The sequence below is a fragment of the Oxyura jamaicensis genome, chromosome 5, assembly GCF_011077185.1.
Source record: "Oxyura jamaicensis isolate SHBP4307 breed ruddy duck chromosome 5, BPBGC_Ojam_1.0, whole genome shotgun sequence".
Taxonomy (NCBI): domain Eukaryota; kingdom Metazoa; phylum Chordata; class Aves; order Anseriformes; family Anatidae; genus Oxyura; species Oxyura jamaicensis.
In genome coordinates, this window is record NC_048897.1 from 39,012,394 (window position 1) to 39,035,788 (window position 23,395).

At 38.8% G+C, this 23,395-nt stretch overlaps 1 protein-coding gene across 12 annotated transcripts in view; it reads left to right on the forward strand.

Annotated features, from left to right (window-relative positions):
- Nucleotides 1-583: 583 nt before the first annotated feature.
- The window catches only part of UNC79 (unc-79 homolog, NALCN channel complex subunit), a 103,804-nt gene continuing 80,992 nt past the window's right edge, over nt 584-23,395 (forward strand). For 9 of the 12 annotated variants that reach the window (XR_004751285.1, XM_035327812.1, XM_035327814.1 and 6 more), the window contains exons 1-10: nt 584-719; nt 4,737-4,857; nt 10,661-10,965; nt 14,329-14,499; nt 16,946-17,038; nt 18,149-18,204; nt 18,842-18,971; nt 20,452-20,516; nt 21,404-21,492; nt 22,903-22,943. Coding sequence is in view for 11 of the 12 variants with exons in the window: in XM_035327812.1 (XP_035183703.1) it covers nt 698-719; nt 4,737-4,857; nt 10,661-10,965; nt 14,329-14,499; nt 16,946-17,038; nt 18,149-18,204; nt 18,842-18,971; nt 20,452-20,516; nt 21,404-21,492; nt 22,903-22,943 (1,093 nt within the window). In the remaining variant the exon portion in view is untranslated. Of the gene's footprint in view, nt 720-1,068; nt 2,108-4,736; nt 4,858-10,660; nt 10,966-14,328; nt 14,500-16,945; nt 17,039-18,148; nt 18,205-18,841; nt 18,972-20,451; nt 20,517-21,403; nt 21,493-22,902; nt 22,944-23,395 lie in introns of those variants that run through there. The other 3 variants (XM_035327818.1, XM_035327822.1, XM_035327823.1) reach the window with 3 other exon arrangements.

Consider the following 23,395-nt stretch of genomic DNA (forward strand, 5'->3'; position numbering starts at 1 on the left):
CACCATGAATGGTCCCACTACAACTGGTGCTCCCACCTCACCTTCGTCTGGTGCTGACAAAGCCTGGGGCAGCACCCACAGCATGGAAGCAGTACCAGAGGTGTCACCCTCAGGCCTGGGCTCAGCCCTCAGCTCCTTGGCGAAGGGAAGCTAAGCACACCACTGTCCCCAAGATGCCGGGCGCGCTATGGAAACAAATGAGGAAAACAAGCCGGGCACACATCCCGAGATACGCGGTGACTGCCCGAGGGGAGGGGAACCAGCCAAGGAAACAACATCCCCGATTAAAGACGTTTTCATTGAGCAACATGCGCAGCCTCGCAAACAAATCCCTGTCATGTCGCCGCCACCCGCGGCCACCTCAGGGCTCTCTGCCCGTGGCTGGGCTCTGCCGCCGAGCCCCTCGGCGCCCTCAGAGCCCTGCGGGAACACCCTGCCGCTTCCCGAAGGGGCTCCTCAACACCCCCCGGCCCCTTCGGGCCAGCGTTCCCCGGTTCAGCTGCCTCAGAGCGCGGGGATGCGGCTGCATCCCTTGCTTCCTTTAAGGCCCCGCTCCCGCCCCGGCTCCGCCCGCCGCCGCTCCCCGCCCCGCAGCCCTGCGGCAGCGGCTCCAGCCCCAGCCCGGCTCGGAGCTGGGGAGCTGCAGCCGGGGGCAGGGAGGTGTTGAGGGGCCGAGCGGGGCCCCCCCGGCGGCAGCATGTCCACCAAGGCGGAGCAGTGTGAGTGGCGGGGCCGGGCGGCGGGGGGCCGGGGGCCGGGCAGCGGGGGGGAACGGGGGGCGCTGCCCGGCCCCCCCATGCCGTGGTGGGCATCCCGGCAGCAGCCGGGGGAGAGGTATTTTTATTTATCTGGGGGGGGGGGGCGGGGGATTGCCGCCTTTCTGGCTCTTTCCTAGCCACCATGTTGGCGAGGCGCGGTCGTTGCGCCGGGCCTCTGCCCCCGCCGCCGGTCCTGGTGGCAAGCGGTGCGAGGCTGCCGGTGGCCGCCCCGCCATGAGCCGTGCTGGGCTCGGCGCTTGTCGCCGTGACACGGCGCCGTCTGACGGGCCGAGGCGCGCTGCCCTCCGTCCTGCTGGCTCCTCGGGTCACCGGGAGGAGTCCTTGCGCTCCTACAAGCGGGTGCTGAACTGCTCTAAGGAGGAGGATGCTTGTGTTTTGTCCGTTAGGGCTTGCTGCTTGTTTACCGTGATGGATGGTGGTGCTGTTAAAGTGTTACATGGATGCTGGTTTGTTGCTGTAGGCATGTGTTTCTGGCCTCTCAAATAAAGGAAAGGCAATGTTCTGGCCACGCAGCAACCCTGAGGTGTGCAGTATTCAGATCTGCACCACTCTGCTCTGCCTTCCTCCCACCTGAGCTCTGAACTTGTGTCCTTTCTTTCTCTATACAGTAATTATGGCTCTTACATTGCCCTGTGGAAGGATTTCTGCTGCCCCTTGTCCTACCACTGTCTCTGGTGTTTTTCTTCTTTTCTCTTTTGCCTTCTCTGTTCCTCCATTCCTGATGTTTTTGGTCTGCTCTATTTGAGCTTCTCTCATATTTTTTCCGTGTCTGTATTTCCTTTTCATCCCCTTATACTGTTCTGGAGACTGCGTCTTGGCTCTGCCACATCTGTGTTGCTCTTTATTTTAAGATTTATTTGGGATCCAGATTGCAGATCTTTCCTCTTCCTAATGCTTTTTCATGGTACCTCTAGGTAGAGTATTCAGTTAGTGGAAATACCCTGTGCATTATAACTTACGTATTTTGTTTACCAAGGTTGCTCCCCTGACTAGTTATTATGGCATTACCAAATGTCTTTCTCTCTACATAACTTTAAGATTCACTCACCTGCAATTTTTGACAAATGGTCTCCAACAAGGATTATGTTGGTGTACGTGCATCACTGTCAGGCAAACCTTCAAACTCCAACTGTTGCTGCTGTTGCTTCTGCCATGATTGACTGACAGATGAGAACCAGAATGTCTCAAAAAGGAGCCACAAGTTACAATGAATCTGAATTTACCAAGAGCAAAACACTGCGAATGAGGAAACAGACCAGTCAATTCAGAAGAGCAAAAAGGCACTGGTCTCAACGTGAATCCATGGCCACCCCACGGCACTTTAGCAGGTTGTATGAAAAACAGGTAAAATGGTGGCAATGTGGGAAATCGTCTTGAGAAGCTGCCCTTCTTTGTGACCACACAGGTTTTGTATTTCATACTAAGAGATACCGACAGTGGCTTTCATCATTTGACTCATCTCCACAGCATGTTTGAGGTGTTCTTTGTATCAAAAGAGAATTAGTTCTTTTCACCTTAAATGACAGTAACTAGCATTTAATTGTGGTAAGTAATCTCCTGGGAAGGCCTGATGCCCACTGTGACCTTGTCCAGGACAGAGAGCAACCAAAAGCGTCTTTACAGACTCATAATGGTTTCACTCTTGATTCAGTAAATGCTTGCGTGGGGTCTAGGAATTTCAGTTAGGTATGTTAGGTCTGTGTAGATACTAGAGTGATACCCAGCAAAATATCATAGAATAACCTTTTTTGTTGTTGTTGTTGTTTTTTTTTTTTTTTTCCTTTTAATTTGTTATACATAATGATCCTATGACAGTGGCAAAGGAAGTATTTCCACAGAGTGATACTGCATTTTAAAGTGTATCTCTGTGTACTCAGAAACTTAGAAAATCAGGTTGTTGACATACTTCTGTATCTTCAGGGCTCCCCGAGTTTTGCTCTGGGGCCTCCTTTGAGAAGCTTCTTAGTGTTCTGGCATGCTGTGCTGAAATGGTCAGTGTTCTGGGCAGCTCTGGGAGGTGAGGCCAAAGCCTCAAGCCTAAAGCTAATGTTAATATTTAGAATTTCTAACTAAGTCTTTCTGCTTTGTTATTTTAGCTTACATACTTGTGTGACAGTGCTGATTAATAGAAAAAAAATAGATTTAATTCTTTATGTGGAAAAGGTAATTCTAGATTTCCTATACACTTTATTGAAAGGAAGTGGCTCTAGGGAGGTGGACAGTTTTTTGAAATACATATTAACCTGAATTTTGATGTCATCTTTAGCATTTAGCTAATCCAATTCATTTACACATTTCTGGCAGCAGACCATGGCAGCCACAGTAAACTGTGCATCTTGCTGTGAATTTTTCTATGTTGGGTTTTGAGATATGTGGTCAGTTTCCTTGCAAATATGCCTGGCTTCATAGTCTTTTTCCCTACCAAGCAAAGATAATGTCACAAAATACATTTATGAAATAATTCTTTTCTTAAAAACGAACCTAGACTAGATTATAGATACCTTCACCATAGTAAAAAATGTATAGTTACCTCTGAAAAAAAATAAATCTGAAACTGACCTGCACTGTGGGGATTGGAACTGAGATAGTGGGCAGAAAGAACGAAGCATGAGATGAGAAAAAACAAGCTGAAATAAACTTCATCTGTAATGGGGAGTGAAACACCTGATGTCCAGATGTTATTATCCCAGTGGTTTTGGAGTCTTACAAGAAGCTAGTTCTGACTAGTCTTCCAGAGAGGTGGGTAACTCACTGAAAAGCAGAGTTTGCGTGCCCCAAGCCTGTGTGGTCATCTGGGAGGCTCTGATCTTACTCACAGCTACCCTGAGACAGCATGTGTCCACAGGACAAAACTTCATCTTCTGGTTGTTTGGGAAGAAAAGAGAAGTGAAGTATAATTAAAGTCAATTAATGACACCTTAAAATAGTAAGTTTTTAAGGTAAAATGCTTAAAAGTGGGGAGAAATAAATTAAGGATTCATAAACAATCTTACTACTTTTGCATATGTATTAGGTTTGGTAGTGTCCCTAGTTTACTTGTTATTTTCTGATAGACCCCAGCCCTATTCAGCCCCATTTTGGGCTTTCTCCCTGTGATGAAGCAGGGAAATACTGTGAAGGAGACGTTTGTAGAAGCTTCACTTCCTGCAGAAATTGCAAGGTACGGTCAGTAGAGCTGGAAATGGGAGAAAGGATGATTGGGTTTGGGCAATTGAGTGCTGGAAAACTGGGTTCCTCAGTGCAGTTGGTTAGTCTGAGTAGACCAAGAAAGAGCTCTGGGTGAGCTCGGTGATCTCTGCAGGAGACTGGCTTGTGGCAAAGTGGGCAATGTCAGGCATCACAACTATGGTAGGTAATCATTCTTCCAATACTAAACAGGGATTGTTGTTGGAAATTAAGAACACTATTTCTAAAACAATTAGTCTCAGAAAAGGTGTAGAGCTTCTCCAGCTCTTTGAAATCCCCTCACCTGCTTGATCAGACTTCCTAAGACACTTAAATAAACAGCACAGATCTTTTCATATCTGCAATTCATTGCATAAAGTAAATTTATGGCATAAAGTAAATCATACAAGCTCTCTCTGTCTTAGCTTTTATCTCTGCTTTGGCTACAGAAACACATGAACCTCCTGTGATCCAGCGAGTCACTTTTTTATAATGAATCTTGAGATCTTTGGAGACACAAAGATGAGCAGTTTTTATTTTATTTTTTTATTTGCTAGCACAAAGGCAGTCAAAGACAGATGCAGACATTCACTGCCTTCCTTGCATTTCCCTTAGCACTCATGCACTGGAACATTCAGTGAATTCAGTTAAAAAGAGTAGAAAGACTTTTTCACAGTTTAATTCTTAAATCTAAAAAGAAAAATCAAGAATGGTAGGAACAGATGTGATTCACTTAATATGTGCAGAAAGCTAAATGCAAGTTTCTGTGTTTTTTTTTTGTCTTTTATGTAGTTGCTTCCAAAATCCGTTACCTTCAAGAATACCACAACCGGGTTCTCCACAACATTTACCCTGTGCCCTCTGGAACTGACATTGCAAATACTTTGAAATACTTTTCTCAGACACTATTGAGGTAAGTTTTAACTAATGCTGTTGAAGAAAAAAAATTGCTAAAAATTGTAGGGGTTATTCATTGACTTTAATTGGTTGCAGTATTTAATAAGTCAATGCTCAACCAGAAAGTCAGAGCATAATTTAAGAAAAGAATGGTATACATTCACCTCTTCAGTGGCTGTTGCCCAATTTGCCCAGTTGAGCTGCTTATTGAGTGGCTGATTCTAAAATAAACTTGGTTGATTACACATTTGCTTGGCCCTCCTAAGGCTTAGGTGAATGCACAAACGTGCTGAACCTGTGAGGAAAGGAGTTAGTGACCTGCAGAGTTGTACAAGTATGTACTCATGACCTCTTTGACAGTCCTGGTGCTTTGGGATTGTAGAGTAATGAGTCAGAAAAGCAGGGCTAGGTTTTGACTGTGCCATCGTTCAGCTGGTTTCCAGGTTTGGGTTCTGGTTCAGTCCCTTATAACAATATGAATAGACATGAAGTTTGTGTCCAGATCTGGAAATGGATGGAAAAACAGACCAGGATTGCTCTGACCCAAGGGTTTGATCTAGTCCAGTATTTAGTGATGATATCTAGTGCTAAATACCATATGATTAGAGAATACATTTTGAATAGGAAATATTACCTCTTGTCTTTCTAAAAAGATGTGAAAAAATGTGAGGCTCAGTTAGGAATACATAATGCTGCTTTTTTCCATAGTGCCTACCTAGTTGTTTCATATTTTCAATTTGGTTTTAAAATGGCTTTTGACAGTGAAGATGTGTTTTTTGTCTGCCAGGTTTTGATTGGCATTAGTTCTTATATCCAGAAAAAATACCGTTACGGCTGCATTTCTGTGTATAGCTTCCTAATTTATACCTGGGAAGGTTGTCAGAAGCTAGTTTGGAAAAACAGCATTTGCCTTATTTGATAAGGAAACATTAATAAAATAGAATTAACTATATATTTGTACACATGCTCCTATGATGCATACAAGTGGAGGATTTAAACTTCATACAAGTTTAAACTTGAAAGAATTTCAGCAGTTTGTTCTAACATTCATTTAATGCCAACGTAATGCAGTCAGATTCGTGACCCTGTTTATGAGAAGACACGCAGACAAAAACACTCACTGTCAGTGGAATAGCTATTGTACTGCAATCTTAAAAAACACAAAACAAAACAACAACAGAAACAACAAAACCTAAAACCAGACAAAGAAACCCAGCACTTATATTAACTCCTGAAAATTTCAAGAGTAGAATTGTTTAACCACTTAAATTTGTTTACCTTGTCATTGAGAGTGTTGAATAAAACTGTGACAACCAGAAGGTCTTTTTTTAAGATTAAAAAAAAAAAAAGGAATTTTTGTCTCATTACACTGTAACAGTGGTGAAAAAAATGTTCAAAGAGTCCTTGAAAAGAACTCTGAGACAGGTTTTTGTTCCCACAAAACACAGGGTGTTATGATGGATTATTTTGTACAATAAACAAATTTAAATCACATTTAAGGAAGGCTTTTACTTAAAACAGCCTCTGCTTAAATGCTGTGAGCCTGCAAGTCTGACTTTCTTGCTTTAACAGCTTAATTCTGGGCATTTTCTCCCTTCTCTCCTCGCTGTAACTACCAAGTGTTAGCTACGATGAGATCCATTTCTTTCTGAGCAGAAGTCAATTGAGACAGGATAGATTTAGAAACTAAAAAAGTATCTCCATACCACCCTGTTGCCTTAATCTTCCAAAGCAGTACAGCTGACATGTCCTGTGAGACAAATTCTTCATACTCCGTTGACAGTGATGTTTCTGGGCTTGCTGGAGAAGCTTGATAGTTACCAGCTATGAGAGCAGATCAGAATCAGGGTAGCAGTTGTACAACTGTGTGGCTCCACTTCTTTAATTTGTACTTTGAATGGGACTGAACCAAAATCCTGTGTAGATGATGCTGAACCTCATGGGGCAGAGGTGCTGTTCATATGTGGTACCTAGTTTCACATGGTTCGCAAATGGCTTTGTCCTTTCAGATCATGGATCTGATCAGCCTCAGCTCTAAAAGGACTCCAGAAATTGCAGCCAGGACTTGGGTCTAAATTTATTAAGCAGCCTGCATTCTGATACCTCAGCTAGGTCAAATCCTGGTGACTGGGGAATTTGAACTGTGGGCAAAGCCTTAATACTATGGTTGAACCAATACAAGTTTATACGCTTGCTGATACTAAGAAAGAAGCTGGATAAAAAAGCAAAACAAAACATACCCTGTATTTAGTGTGGCAGATGGAAAGAAGGAAACTCCCACCCACTGTATGCAGATCTCTGAAAGATTTACCCTAAAACTAAACAGACTGGTTAAGAACTTGTCTTTCTGAGGAGTCTGATCAAACATTTCTTTGAACATTCTGCATGCTGAGTCTTCTTTCTGCCTCCTACACTGAGACTCCATTGCGTAAGTTTTAACATCAGTGATAGAAGTACGTGATGGAGAATAACCTTTCCAGTTTAAGACAGAACATGTGAAATGAGTTTGGACCGATCAAAGAATACTGATCAAACAACAGCAAAAACGCCTATTGATTTTGAGAGATTTGTGTCTGGCCTTCACAATAGGTTGTTTGGGATCATCTTCTATTTCAAAATAACTTAAAATATTTTCCAGTTTTTGTACTCTTACTGCAGATGAATTTTTAGGATAAGTGTTTCTTGATGAACACACGTAGTCAAAGGAGTAATAGCATATAGTCACAGAAATTCCATATGATGGTTGGCTTTTACAGGTGTAGCTTTTACTACTTATACTTTTCACTTTTCCATGTAATTAGAATGTTGAATGTGTTCTTTTCAGTGGGGTATGCCCACTGTTTTGGATCACATTCATATCTGGTGTCATTCTGGTAGATACAGTTGGATCACACAAAGGATTAATTTGTTCCTTTGCTCTGTACGTAGCCGCAATATATCACGTGCTCAGGGGTGGGGGGATCAGATGTGGAATGACTGAAAAAATTCAATTCCTTATTTATATGAACAAACATTACATAAAATCACCATACACAATGCATAGCACATTGATTCATTTAGTTCTTCCTTAATTTTCTCTTTGAGCAAAAGCATTCCTTTACATTACAGCATGAATTTGTTTCATGCCCTGCTCATTTTCAGTGTTTTCTCCCTCATCTGAGGAATGATCTAAGACTTCAACATATTGCAGAACAGCTCATTCTTTCACATTTTCTTGGAGAAAGGTCTCCACATGTATTTCTAAGTAAAATGTTTTACATAAGGGACAGTTATAAATGCCCACTAGCTAATTAATGATCAAGCTTGTTTTGCTGCCTTGGTGAGATGCAATTCTCCTGTAGACATTTTAGCAAGTCTTTCCTGGAAGATGGTAATTTTGAGATAGATTTGCAGGAAAGGTGTCCAAATCTTTAAACAAGCCCTGAGGGATTTCATGCATGTCATGAGGCAAGCTCAGTATAGAGTCACAATCAGGTTCTCAGCACGTGCTTTGAGCAGAATCAGGAACAAGCTACAAATATTGGATCATGGTCTTAGGGGGACTTCCTACATTTTCAGTTTTGACTCTGATTTATTGCCATTATAATGTATTGTCTGAAAGTTTTATATTATTTTTTCCCAATATTTGGCATGATTGGAGCTGGAATTTGGTCTCACTTCTGTTCCTGAAGTGAACAGAAGGATGCCCCTGTCAACATACAAGAATATGTGCCTTGGTTTCTAATCAGATGGGCCATAGCTCCCTGTCAGAATAGAAGGGAAGCCTATAGTGCAGGCGTTGCATCACTGCCTTACACTTTCCAAAACAAGGATTAAGTAATACAGTAATGCTCTTTCTGGAAGTAAGGGTGATTGAAGTGATGTGTTGGCAAGTAAAGGGATGGATAATTAGTAAAATCTGTTAGAAGACAGAGATGGAATATGATTTACTATCTTCACATCTATAAGCAAGTGCTGCAGAGTATGGCAAATAAACGTCAAGCAAATTAAATGTTAATTTGAAAAAGAGGAATCAGCACTCTGGTCGTTCGTTTTTTAAAGTCATATTAGATCTTGGGTGATTTCCTGATACGATTTCATAAACACTGTAACAACAGTCATCACTCTTCTTGTACTGGACATTGGGTAACAGAAACCAAAATAATCTGCCAAATACATAAGGTGTGATAATAATAAAAAGTCTTAAAATAGACAATTTGTCTGTAATCTCTGACTGAAAGTGTGATATGAGACCTGCCTTGTAGTAGCCACTTGGCATAAGACTGTACCTGTGAAAGTGTTTTATATATATATAGTAAATGAATGGCACCTCCTCTTATAAGCACCTTGGCATGAGTTTAGCTTACTTGTGTGAGTCATTACATTGACACAGGTGTATCTTTGCTAAGGTGGTTATATGGCAGGGATGTCTGCACTGGTAAAGGGGACTGAGATTTCCAGAAGTGCTCCCTCTTGACATAACTCTGCTCTTCATTAGTCAGTGTAAATTTTAATGCCACTCACTTGTCTTAGAAGTTTTAATGCTGACTTTGGGAGTAGAGTTAAACCAACAGAAATCACTTTAGGAAATCCTAATTGCTGAGAGATGCGAAATGTGCTTAAAAAAGGAAACAACAACATTGTGTATGGTTTAATATATTTAAAGGTGTACTATAGGCACATATTAAGATTATGGGCTAACCCTATAATTGCCTGATAACTAAAATACAGCACTGCTTAAGTGACAATATATATCTACTTAAAGTAGTTTTTAATTTTTCTTTATTAGAAAATTAAATTAACATGTTTACAACATTCTTAAAACGACATAACAAGGTGGTTGACATATAGCCTCTATTTTGATTCCCACTAAATCCTTCTTATTTTTTGAAATTATCTTTCCTTTAGTTTATAGTGAGTTTTGTTGAATAATAACGTAAGTAGCAGCAGGAATGTATGGTAACATACTGTCTGATCTGCAGTTACGTAATTGGTCTTGCTTGCTTAGCCCTTAGATTTTGAAGGTAACTATTTACCCAAGAAGTGTTTGTATTTGTAAAATAAAATGTTTCCTCCCTAAACATGAGCAAAATTAAAAACACATAAACAACCATTATCATTAGCTCACAAACATATGCTAAAGACCATCTACTATATATTATTTTACAACTTTTTGAAATGTAGTTTAGTTAACATTTTAGAAATATTATATTATTTCTAAATCCATGTGCCTGTTTAAACTTCATTATCTCAAATGATACTGACTGAGTGGTCATGAAACAGTATCATAAAATACATAGACATTATTTTAATGCAATAAACATGTGATTTTTAAGACTATCTTAACAAACACACATGTTTATTCTTTGCTAAAACATGTTTCTGCAAGTGCCACACCTATATTTTACATGTCTTCAGTTAGTTGGCTCAAAGATTTCATGGGAGAGGGGGGAACACTCAAAATCTTCTCTGAGTGAAATACTCAGCTGTTCTGACACAGCTATTTTTCTGTAGTGAACACTTTTAATACCTAGATTTTTTCTTAACTGTGAAACATGGGTAGGGCACTGAAACATGCATTTTTATATTTTTGCTCCTTATGAACCAGATAACACATGAGATGCAATGAAAATTTCCGTAGATGTCAATTTTTAATTCTTGTATCTTCAAGCATGAAAACGAATGGTTGCTAGATTTGCAGACGCACTGGTTTTGGTAGCAATTGCATCTGATGTGGGATGTATCTGGTGTTTTATTATTTGTTTTATAGTGTCATTTCAATGTAATGTGCTGTTCTTTGTGTCTTTGTTGTCTCTTTTTTTTCTTTGTCCCCCCAACAGCATTTTGTCCCGCACAGGGAAGAAGGAGAATCAAGATGCCTCCAATTTGACAGTGCCCATGACCATGTGTCTTTTTCCTGTGCCATTCCCACTCACCCCATCTCTAAGACCACAGGTCAGTTCCATCAACCCTACTGTTACTCGCTCCCTCCTTTACAGCGTCCTGCGAGATGCTCCATCTGAACGTGGCCAGCAAAGTCGTGATGCTCAGTTATCAGACTACCCATCTTTGGACTATCAAGGACTTTACGTGACACTGGTGACACTGCTGGATCTAGTTCCATTGCTACAACATGGTCAACATGGTAAGCAGGCCCTTGAACCCTTCCAGTACGCTTAACTTCAGTGCCGTGAATCCATGAATGATGCATAAGTGCAGTAGAAGAGATGGGCCTAAACTGACCTGGATCTGGATTTCAAATCTACTGGGATGTTTATATCCAAGTGTTTGGTTTGTCTTTTTAAAATAAAAGATATTTTTTTGTTAACTGTGGATTTTGTTTTGAATTCTGAAGTTGTCTGATTCTCAGTGGTGTTTTGTGATATGTAACTAAAATAATACAAATGGGTCTAAAAAAATCTGGAAATTGAATTTGGATCTGCTGGGATATCTTCAAACTGGTCCTTTTGGGGTGGCTCTCTAAAGAGGCGTGCATTGCTTGGAAGTGTATACCCGTCCTATAAGGAATATGCAGATTTAGTGTTCTGGTGAAGGTCCATCTCTGAATAGAAGATAAGATACATTTGATTGAAGAAAAACAATGGCTCTAGAGATGGCTTTAAATACTACAGGGTAGAAAGGTAGCAATACTTATGTCTAACTTGCTGAAAAGCAGTATTTTCGTATGTTTTGAATTGGTTCATCACTAGATTTTTGTGACTGTGTAGTGTTTATGTATTTTTTTTTCTCAAGTTCTGCAAATGTCTGGTTTGTTAGTCTCTGGCTTTCCATACTGGGGTACAGGAGCTGAGTATTTTCCTCACGTGATAAAAGTCAAATATTAATTTTCACCATGGCATCAGCATGTATTACATCAAGATGAATTTATATCAGTATATATAGTTCAGTATAGGAAGTATTGTCATCAATCTGATACACTGCTAAGTTCTTTAGCAGGAAATTCTGTTAAATGCTGAATTTCTTTTGAGTTGGTAGCAGCATGTTTTGAATCAAAGATCGCTGCGCAAAGAAATGGTATGATGTTGGAAAAAAGGCACACTTGGCAAATTATAGACTTGTTGACTTTTTCCAGAAATTGAAGTTGAGTTAATTATCAAAGCAGTCTTTTTCTAAGTAGATAACATGGTGATAATTAACAACCAATGGAGATTTGTGAAGAACAAATAACACTGAACAAACATAATTTTGTTTTATGGCAGGACAGTGGTTCTCCTGCCGTGGTTTTCTTGTCCTTAGGCAGGCGTCACTTGACATACTAATGGGCAAACTGGGACATATGGTCACCACTTTGGTGAGGAAAACACTTCAGGACTAATTACTAGTGTCTCATGTCAGTTGGAAGGTATACCAAGAGGGAATTTTACAGGAGCTTGTGTTACCTCTAGTGTTATTAAATATTTTAATTTTTAACTTGGCTGATAGCAATGAGAGAAGATGACAATTTAGAGCGGATATCAAGACGGTGAATAGCATGTCTCTTATGTGAAAAATTTGATTCAAAATAATCTTGGCAAATTGCATTCTGTTTTGAAGCCTCTTCAAAAGAGAAGTGTAAAATACTGTATTTAAGCAAGAGAAATCAAATAAAGAAATGAAACGAGGGAAGTAATAGCTTGAAAGTCATACTGCAAAAAGATCTGGGTGTTAGAGCAGATCAGAGTCTGACCATAACTCACTAATATATTAATATTATCCTAACAATGTGTAAACACATGCTTTATTAGACACCCAAAGCATTTTTTATTTAGTTAGTTTAATAGCCCTACCAAGACGTCAGCTGGAGTACAATTTTCAGATTTGTCCATCTGGTCTCAAGAAAGGCATGGACCTTTTTGGGAGGAGTCCAGGAAAAAGAAACAAGAGCGATTGGAGGTCTAGAATCTGTGAACAATGAGGAAAAACTGAAAGAACATTGTTTACCTTAAAGAAAACTGAAGGGAGACATGATTACAAACATGTGAAGATTGCTGCAAGGAGAAATAAACTATTTGTGTTTAGGATCAGGATAAGGAATAATGGGCTTAAATTGCAGCAAAGAAAATTAAAAAAAAATGGTTTTACAGTAAAGATGGTTAAGCATTAAGAACTGCCAGATGAACAAGTGAAGTTTTGTCTTGCAGATTTCTAAGAACAGGCTAGATGAATGTCTGCCTGAAACAATTTGGTTAGCTCATGCTTGGGGCAGGGGAAGGTCACCTGCTATTTCCTCTGGTTCTGTGTACAAAGAATTACATTTTGCAGTAGAACTTGTTATATATTTCTCTCTCAGCATAGAATTTGACTAATATATATATATATTTATGTATGTATGTGTACGTGTTTTTTTTCTTCCCCCTCCCTCCCTTTGTTTTTTTTAAATCTGAATAATCGGTATTGCTTGGGTAAGTACAACGGGTGCAGTAGATGCTCCTCAGCTTGGGTCCTATCAGAGTATACAAAATTGTCAATACTTAAATGGTAAATATGTATTGCAAGAGCAAATACTCTGACATTAATGGCCTAGTTGTTGCTCAGAGACATTAGAATGAAGTGTTAACTGCATATTATGACTCATGATGTTTACAGCTACAGATCTCTGAGAACTTTTAAAGGCAGCTTTAAATCATCCTAGTTGTACAGATGAGGGTGAAGACCTGTGTGATACGCCTTGAGGTTGCAGAGGGGTCGGTAACAAAAGAAATCCCTCTTTTGCAGGCAGAAGGCCTTACGATGTATTGTAGTCACCATACAGGTTCAAACCTGGGGTTCATTGTGTGCTCTAGTCTTTCTCAGAGGGTTATTGGTCCCAGCTCAGTTCTTCATGTGTAAGATGCCACAATGGCCACTTACACTGCAACTTGTCTCCTCTATTTGGATATTGAATTATTGCATGTTTCTTAAGTATCCCTTCCAAAGCGTTATATTGTAATTAATTAGAAAAGACTGGAAACTATTTATAAATGGCTTACTCTTCTTAAGCTTTGGGCATTTTTGGTCTCAGTGGCTTCCCGTGGAAATAAAATCCACTGTTTAATCACATGCTGTTTGCAAAATGCAGTGATGTTCCCTCTAGTTTCTACGTGGGAGGCAATTTGTAGCTTACTTAAGGGTAATTAAGATCAAAGTCTGATTTTTGTTGACAGGGAGTATGGGATGCTTTTTGCAAAAGCAGGCCTTCTCATACTGAAATACTTATCAATTCTGACTGTAATAACACCTTTGCTTAAATGCAGGCCGCTTTATGTAGGTGCGTTGATTTTATTGGCTGTAGTATTCATATTCCTTCCAAACTGTTCTGAATACTACTGAACAGCTGTTTCCTTCTGTTCTAGGAAGGGCTTCAGTGATGGGTGAAGTCACTTGTGTGTGACTATGGGAGTTAAGTTTCTGAAATACTTTGAGGGGAAAATTTGAATTTAAATGTAAATTTTATGATAGATATGTACAAAGTACGTAGTCATAATTAATTTTCCATTGTAATGATTCTGTATTTCATTTTATTCAACAGATCTTGGCCAGTCAATTTTTTACACTACTACATGCTTGCTTCCTTTTCTCAATGATGATATTTTGAGTACTTTACCCTATACAATGATTTCAACATTAGCTACCTTTCCTCCATTTCTGCACAAGGATATTATAGAGTATCTCAGCACATCTTTTCTGCCTATGGCTATCTGTAAGTAGAACTTACTCTAGTATTGTTATATCTCAGAAAAATGGTACACTGCTATAATGTCAGACTGTAGAAGTCAGTGTGATCTGTCGTAGAATTGCTATGTGACACCAATATACTGTATGTATACAAAAACAACTCCATGTAACTGTTTTCAAATGAAAATACTTTATATGTATGTATTATGATGTATTACTGTGAATTCTTTCTTCACGTAAAGGGCAAAGATAAACTTCTGTAAAGAAACACAGTTTTCAGAGTAACAGAACTTTCAGTGCCAGAAAGGGAGTCTTGAGTACAGAATCGATGGGCAGAATGCTGCTAAAATGATACATGCAGTAGCAACATGTATAATTTTTGCATCTGCACTAAATCTGGGTGTAGAATAATGACTCTTATCAATGTAGTGATAACACGATCAATGATACCATTATGAATTTCCAGTTTTCTTTCTCTCTTTTTTTCTATTTAATTTCTGTACTAGATAGTAGTGCACGTCTTTGATCCCTAAGTGTTAAAACTGAATCTCACAGTGGCTGCCTTTTTTTTTGTTGTTGTTAATTTTCCCCTCAAGGTGTGATAGGACTTTGTAATTTCAGAATTCCTACAGCCTATGAATCCTGAAGTGTGTTCTTAGTACCCATCTTTGTACCTGATAAAGCTTGATGGGCTTTAGAGGGAGATTTAACCATGTTCTGCAGAAAAAAACATTAAGATTAAAGTCAGTTTTACCCAACAGACATTTTAGTGTGAGGGTGATCACTGGAACAGATTGCCTGAAAGGTTGCAGATTCTCAAAATACAGCTGTGCAATGTCCTGAGTACCTGTTTTAGTTGACCTTTTCTTTGAGCAGGGGGCTTGGACAAGATGATCTACAGAGGTCTCTTCCAACATCAGCCATTCTGTAATTCTATGAGAATGTCTCCTCCTTATCTGCATTGCAGACCTTTATGGAAAAAACATGAATTTTTGTACAAAGATCTCCAGTGATGCCACTGAAGAGCATGGAAAATGTTAGAACAAAGAAAGAAGTTTGGTACAGTGCTTCAAGATTAAGATTTTGTGGAAACTTACCCATAAGGTTTTCTTTGGTTAGTGTTCTTGGAGAGATTTCTCCAAGAAGGTCCTCTTTGGAGCAGAAAGTTGCACTAAATGTGTTTTTCCCCATTGACCTTACCTGTTAAAGAGGAGCTGATGTAGGTAACTTATCCTGCTCTATCTTCATATCTCTACAACTATTCTTCAAAACAACTGATTGAGCCAAATCTATAGCTAACATAAATGCTTTGCCCTACTGTGTGTGGATGACTTTCAATAAAGGTTGAGATGTAATAAAGAGAGCCACAGCAATGTTGGGGCATGTGGAGAAATACCAGACAGAAAAGAGAGAGTGTCCCTTTTCCAGTCATGTGTTCTTAAATAGCGTCCTCGGCTTTCTCTACCGGGAATGATCTGTCCCTTCACAAGACAAGTGTAGAACCTTTCTTTTTCCTAGTGTTCAGCTCTGAATCAAACTGAAAGGGAGGGTGCAAGAGATTGTATAAGCAGCTGAAGAGCCAGATGGGAGGGATGAAAGGATCTCACTGAATGGTTAGTTACAATTATGTGCTTCTATCCCAAATGCTGGCAGACAGGCTTGGGTTAGAGCTGTAGAATGAGAGTGGGGAAGATACGTTCCACATCTCTGTGTAGGAGGTTGCCTTTGAAGCCATATTGCCATGTTACAGTTCTGCAAATAAACACCTACTCTGTGCAGGGTTATTCCAAGTTCCATATTCAACTATTACTAGTTGATATTAACCACACAGTAGCAGAGGAGAAGGAACTCAAGCCACTTTGAGTGAGGTCAAGGTTACAACAGCTTAGCTACACTGCAGTGCTGCTGTTCATCCTTAGCACAATTCACTTAACAAGGGGGAATGATTTTTCTGGTATGTAGCCATAACTGCAATTTGTACTATGTGGTCCCTGGGAAGTAATTGTGCCTTACACAACAGCTGTCTACTGCCAGCACCAACCCTTCCTCCATATAACTCAACAGTAGGCTCTCTACGTTCCTTGTTTCCTTTCCCTCAACTTTCTCCTTGCCTTTCCTATGATCCAAGTCACAGGTGCATGTGACTATATGACTGAAATTGCTCTGACCAGTCTGTGGATTCTGAAGGAGAATGCCTCAGAAGATCACTGGTTTTGGTTGGTGCAGCTTTGAGGAAGAAATCTCACAAATCTGAGAGACCAGGTGTGCGGTCTGTGAAGCAATGCCATATTCTTAGTCATATTTTTCTCCTGGGGGTTTCACCTCCACCAATACAGAATGGTTCTGTTTATTTTTTTAATTACATGGTACCTTAGGATTTTTTTTTCATCACTTGGAATCAGAGTTATATGCCCTTTTTGCCTATTTTTCCTTGTACACTTAAAAAACCTTTTTTCTCCCTTTCTTTTAAGTGGGCTCCTCAAAAAGGGAAGGTGTTCCAGCACATGTCAATCTATCAGCATCATCAATGCTAATGATTGCAATGCAGTACACATCAAACCCAGGTATGTAAACATGCAGTATGGTATAATCCTCTGTGAAACTATGAGTCATGAAGTTCTGTGACAAACATGATCAAAAAAGTGCAGTGACATAAAATTCCATCTCAGAATCCAACAAAGGATAAAAAATAAATGATTTCAGTCAAAGCTTGTATTTCCGAGCATCATGCTTGAAGTCATTATTATGTAGATAAGATCTCGTGGTGAAGAATTAGGATTGGACCCAGAATTGAAGAGTCTGATCTACTTCTGCTTGACATAAGAAAATAGTGTTGATTTATAACGTCAGGGCTGGAGGGAAATCACGATTAACTTTGAGTATAGAATTTCGTAGTAAAAGTTTGTCTTATGTTATGATTCATATCCCACAAGTTCATGACTGATACCATTTTTTAAAGATGGCAGATAATGCTGGCTGCAGGCTCAGAACAGAATTATAATTAATTTAATTGTAATTAGCAGTACCTAACCATAAATGCCATTCTCTCTTGCTTCGGTGCAACTCCAATTAAATCAGTCGGGTCACACAACTAAAACAAAACAAAATTTAACCTGAGGGATCTGTCATATTTCATAGTAGTAAACTACCTCCCATTTTATGTTTTTACTTAACTAGGTAGATGGTGTGTGTGTGAGGAGGAACCCCACACTGCAGTATGTGCATGAGACATGTCACATCATGCTCCACCTTGGCATACAAAGGAATGGTGTGCTGTCATGTGTGACTTCTATTGCTGCCTTACGATGAATGACAAGATACACTTTTACAGCTTAATATAGTGCCAGAAGGACAAATCTTAAGTGAACTAGCAGATATTCTTAAATGAGATGTGTCCGAAAAAGATCTCTGTTGCTCTGCAAAGAGCTGTACCATTGTAAGGCTTCTCATCTTACTGCATTTCTTGACAGGAACAAGCTAGTACTATTTTATTTCTGGTCTTTTGTAATAACTCTCTGGGCAGCAATCCTTCAGCAAACCCTTTAAAATAAGAAGTAATTAAATTAAACACAGAGTTTTGGACTGTCAAAGCAAAGCCAGTTAGTTAATTACATCACTTCTGTAACTTGAGTTTCCATTTCAGTATTATGTCTATACTGTCTTTTCTCTCTCAGTGTATCACTGCCAGTTATTGGAATGCCTCATGAAATATAAACAAGAAGTATGGAAAGTAAGTTTCTGATCATATATACCTTGTGGAAATGACTGTACAGTAATGAAAACCAGATGACTTGAAAATTGAACTATGTGCCAAGAATTCTTAAATGATCTCCATATCCAATCCTGAATTATGGAGAGGAAGGTCCCACTGATTTTTAGTTTACAGCAGCTTAGCTTACAGAAGCAGCTCTACCTTTTGTAGGCCAAAGCCCTTGTTTCCTAAATACTACGTAGTCGTGGCTTCAAGTGGCAGAAATTTTAATAACCACAAATCTTCTCAGTTCATGTGGGACTGAACTTTTCCAAGGACTCTGAGTGAGTATTATGAGTATATGAATCAGAGAAGGATGCGGTTATTTAGCTGTATCACAGATCTTTGCCCCATGGCTAGACAGAGGCTTCATTCACTATATGTTAGGGTGTGTGGGGGTCACAGCTGTTGGATGTTTCATTCCAACTCCGAGGCCAGTTGTAAACATATTGTTGAAGTTTGTAATCTAGTCTACATGTAAGAGGTTACAAAAGATAATCTGTAGGGCATGAAATGACTATTTTATTTGTTCAGGTATCTTTGTGAAAGAAAATAATACATACTGAATGGTGTTTGTACCTTGCAAAATAAATGTATTGTATGTTTCTCTTGTTAGGATTTGCTATATGTCATAGCCTATGGACCATCTCAAGTTAAACCTCCAGCAGTACAAATGTTATTTCACTATTGGCCCAATTTAAAACCACCTGGGGCAATCAGTGAGTACAGAGGACTGCAGTACACAGGTCAGTGCAGCTTTTTTGTATAAGACAAAATGAACATAGAATAAATGGTCAGCAGTGTGATAATTACATGCTTGCAGTTCTAAGATGTATTTTGAAAACTTTTGTTCTGTAAGTTGGTAATTCCGTAAGTATATCAATACAATATCCATTTGTCTGTGTTTTCAAAAGATGCTATGAAAAATAAAAAAAATGTGATCATGGCTAATAAATATGTTGTGTTACTCCAAATGCTAACTAAAGCAGAACAGGAGAAGAAATAAATGCAGCATTCCAAATGGTCTGTGAAACTGTTTTCTTGGCCTCAAAAGGGTTCTGACTTATGTTCCTTTCAAATATTGCTTTGATTGCTTTTGTTGTGCCAGCTTCTATCTCTGCTGCTGTTGCTAAGGCTCTTTATCTGGCTGTTACTGTCAAAAAAAAAAAAAAGTCAGGTGATGTCAGGTGAAGCCAGTGTAATGGATAAGTTCTCAAGGCTGAATATAGTGAGAGAAAATATTAGACAAACTCAGCAGCGTAGGTGGAGCTGAGAAGGCAGACAGTACAAAGTCCTCTGTCTACCAAACTCTCTAAAGATGCTTGTGGGGTTGTGCTTCAGCAGCTGGGACTCTCCAGAAGCAATTCAGAACTTACTTTTCCCAATTGCCTGTCTCAACCTGTTTCAAACAGTCTTTTTTGTGTAGGATATGTTCATTTTTTAAATTTCTGGACCAGAATACAATATTTTAAATAATAAAAATGAAGGATTGAAAAAGACCTTGGAAGACCCACTAGACTAACTCAAGTACATCTTGAAAGTTCGTGGTAGAAGTTTGTAGGTAAAGTCTTCTCTTGATGGGTTGATAGATTTTCTTGATTTTTTAAAATCATTTTTCTTTTACTGCTTTTTATCTCTTGTTTCACGGAACCAGGTCTGTAAACTAAACTATTCCATCTGAACCCTTAATAGTACTGGGTAGACTGGAATTATTTTTCTCTATATAAGTTATTTATTAATGTATCCCAGAATGAGTTACGTGTTTTCTGCAATTGCATGGCATTTTTTTTACTTGGGGGCATTCTGTAAGGCATCTAATTGATGCTGCTGGAACACACCTTTGTTGTTTACTTCTTGTCATTACAAAAATAAGTCTCCTTCTGTGGCTAAACCATTCTTCTTTTATTATAACTATTTTCATTTAGCCAGTGAATGTTATTCAATGTACTGAGTTACTCCTACTGTCCTGCTCTGGGAAGGGAACAATAATTAATTAATTCAAAACTTTGTGAGATGAGGAAGGGCCTACAAAGGGTATGTCTATGTGTTTCTTTTTTCTTTCTAAGTTTACTGTAGTTACTAGGCTTCCTGAGGAATGGCTAGATCTTCTCTCGTATTTATGTAGTAATTGCACAAGAGGCTCTTGTTCTTTATTGATACCACTAGACACAAAGAATATAAATATCTTTTCTGTGTTGATTAATCTGCTGTGTTTTGGTTTTGCAGCCTGGAATCCTATTCATTGCCAGCACATTGAATGCCATAATGCAATTAACAAGCCCGCTGTGAAGGTACTGGTGTTTCTCACAAGGTCAAATTTGAATGTCTGGAGGCAGGGGAGATTGCACTTTACCCCAGCTGTATGACCTGGTGATGTGCAGATGACTAAGGGCAGTAGCTAAGGGTACAGCAAAGCCTTTCAAGACTGAAGGAGCTGGAACTTTCTGAATATGTTCTTTGGATGCCTAAAGCAAGATGGAGTATTTCCTTCAACAGCTGTGTGTCAACATGAGAGTAGTTACAGAGCACTTTATAAAAATTCTAAACTGGCTTCTGGCTAATCCATTTAAATGTTTTCCTGAACACATGTATGCGTGTAAAATATATATGCAAATCTTATTATATACTTGAAATATTATGTCAGTTACAGAGGTATATGTTCACCTTAATATCAGACTGAGGTCATACATTGTCACTGGAATTGTGCTGGGTAGTTAACAACTGTGATGACTGAAAATTAGATTTAGGTGGAAGAGGCATTATTCAGAGAGAGAAATCTGGACTTTTACCTTACCTTGCCATGAGCAATGGGTCTTCTCAGTGACTGTGTCTTTGGAAAGAATAAAAAGTGTGTCATGACTATGTAATGTTAATGCATTTGAATATATAACACAAAAGATACTTGTCCTTGAGAGAGCAAATATCCTGTATTGATACTGGAACATGCCTTGTTCTTTTCCCATAGGCTCTCATTTTCAGTTACATCCTTTTCTTTGTTAGAACTGATTTGAGATCCTCTATTGCCATATGCTTGGTACTATCTTTCCAAATACTAAATGCTCTCAACAGTTACCAAAATGTTAATTGCATATTTTGTACTAACATTAATGTATCAGACACTTTCTCAGTGAACTTCCATGGGCAGATATGTTAATTCTTTTCCTTCTCTGTGTTTCAGATGTGCATTGATCCATCCTTGTCTGTGGCTTTGGGTGATAAACCACCTCCCCTTTATCTTTGTGAAGAATGCAGCCAGAGAATTGCAGGGTAGGTATATATACTAAGAGACAGAAAATGATCAGTTATTGTCAGTTAAATGTTGCAGTTCAGAACAGTCTGTTACAGAAGAGTGTTAGGCTTTTTTTTTTTTTTTTTTTTTGTATGATTAGCATATGATTTATATAGTTAACCCTACTTGAAATAAATTGAGCATAGTGAAACTCAGTATGAATAAGGATTACAGAAACTTACCCCACGTGATTAGCACTTTTAGCTTGGACAGTAACGAGCCTTAAAGTTAAGATCTCTGAATGAATAGATAGCATGAGATGAATTAACTGTGATAGGGGAACCTTGTTAATGTGCAGGCTTTTGGTTATTATTTTTTTCTCCACATCCTTTAGTTGTCATTAAAAGTATGTTACAATGAAAGATCACAGAGACTTTGTTGCTTTTCTGTAGTACGTACTTCAGATTATTCTCTATCACATACTGCGAAGCAGCAGAGTAAATAATTAAAACTGGTCCAGGCCTGCCCAGTTCATGAAAGGACTATGTCTTGAAATGAATTAACCTCACTTTTTTTTTTTTTTTTTAAATTGGAAATTTTATATACATTTCTTTACAAGATCTACTAATACTTAAGGTGACTTCCAATCATTAGTCCCAATGGGCAAGGTTACTTCAGAAGCTACATGTGCATTTGCGCCAGGGGAGTTTTAGGTTGGATGTTAGGAAGAACTTCTTTACCGAAAGGGTTGTTAGACATTGGAACGGGCTGCCCAGGGAAGTGGTGGAGTCACCATCCCTGGAGGTCTTTAAAGACGTTTAGATGTAGAGCTTAGGGATATGGTTTAGTGGGGACTGTTAGTGTTAGGTCAGAGGTTGGACTTGATGATCTTGAGGTCTCTTCCAACCTAGAAATTCTGTGATTCTGTGATTATTTTTCTGTTGTTTGACCTCGGTTTAACAGACAACTTTGTATCATACCAGCTGCAGGAAGGAGCAGTATTGTGGAAATCATGTTAGTTTTTTAAGTTATTGATTTAAAGCTGCAGGTTAAAGTATTTGAATTTAGTAGAAGTGTAGCTTCTGAGGAGACTTACAGTAAATGGTACAAGTACAATTTTTTTTCCACGTTTGTCTTTCATTCTTCACTATCATTTCTTAGTCCTCAGACTTTCAGAGTGCACACTATTTTCATTTAATAAATTAGTGACTTAAAAATAATTTTTAAAAGCTTTGAACATGGTATAGCAGTCTCAGAGTGGTAATTTTCTATAAGTCGGGCACGACAAAGAGAAGTAATGTAAAACAGCTTGCAATTTATGAAACTATGTAAAAATGCTGCTTCAGAATAATGTCATCCTAACACATTATTTAGATAACTTTCCTCTGTGCAAAAATAAATGCATACACAAAGAAATGAAAAGCTAATTAGATATATAATTTTTATAGGGATCACAGTGAATGGTTGATTGATGTTCTTCTACCACAAGGTAAGAGGTATTTCAAGGGTAGGTGCAAACTAAACATAATTGTGCAACCCTATCCTCACTGATATTTCTGTATACTGTATTACTTGAAATGCTGCATTCTATTTTAAAGGAATATTGTAGAATTTTGAAGTAGCTTGTATTTAATGCTGCTTAATGTCTTTAAAGTACTACGGAGAATTAACTAGTCCTCTACTTGAAATAGTATGCAACTCATCATGTGTAAGGAAACAAAGACAACTGAATAGATTTTCAGTTCTTGAAGCATCCATAGGTGAGGCCAAGTTTTTTAAAAGTATCTGTGTCCAAAAAAGGGTCTGGTTCTTTTGGTAACCTGGCTTTTAAAGCTTTTAAAGCTTCAGAGAATTGACTGTATGAACAGAAAGTTTTAAAGGATACCAGGAAAGGACATAAAATATTTTTCATTGATCCAATCATGGTCCATTGGCCAGTGA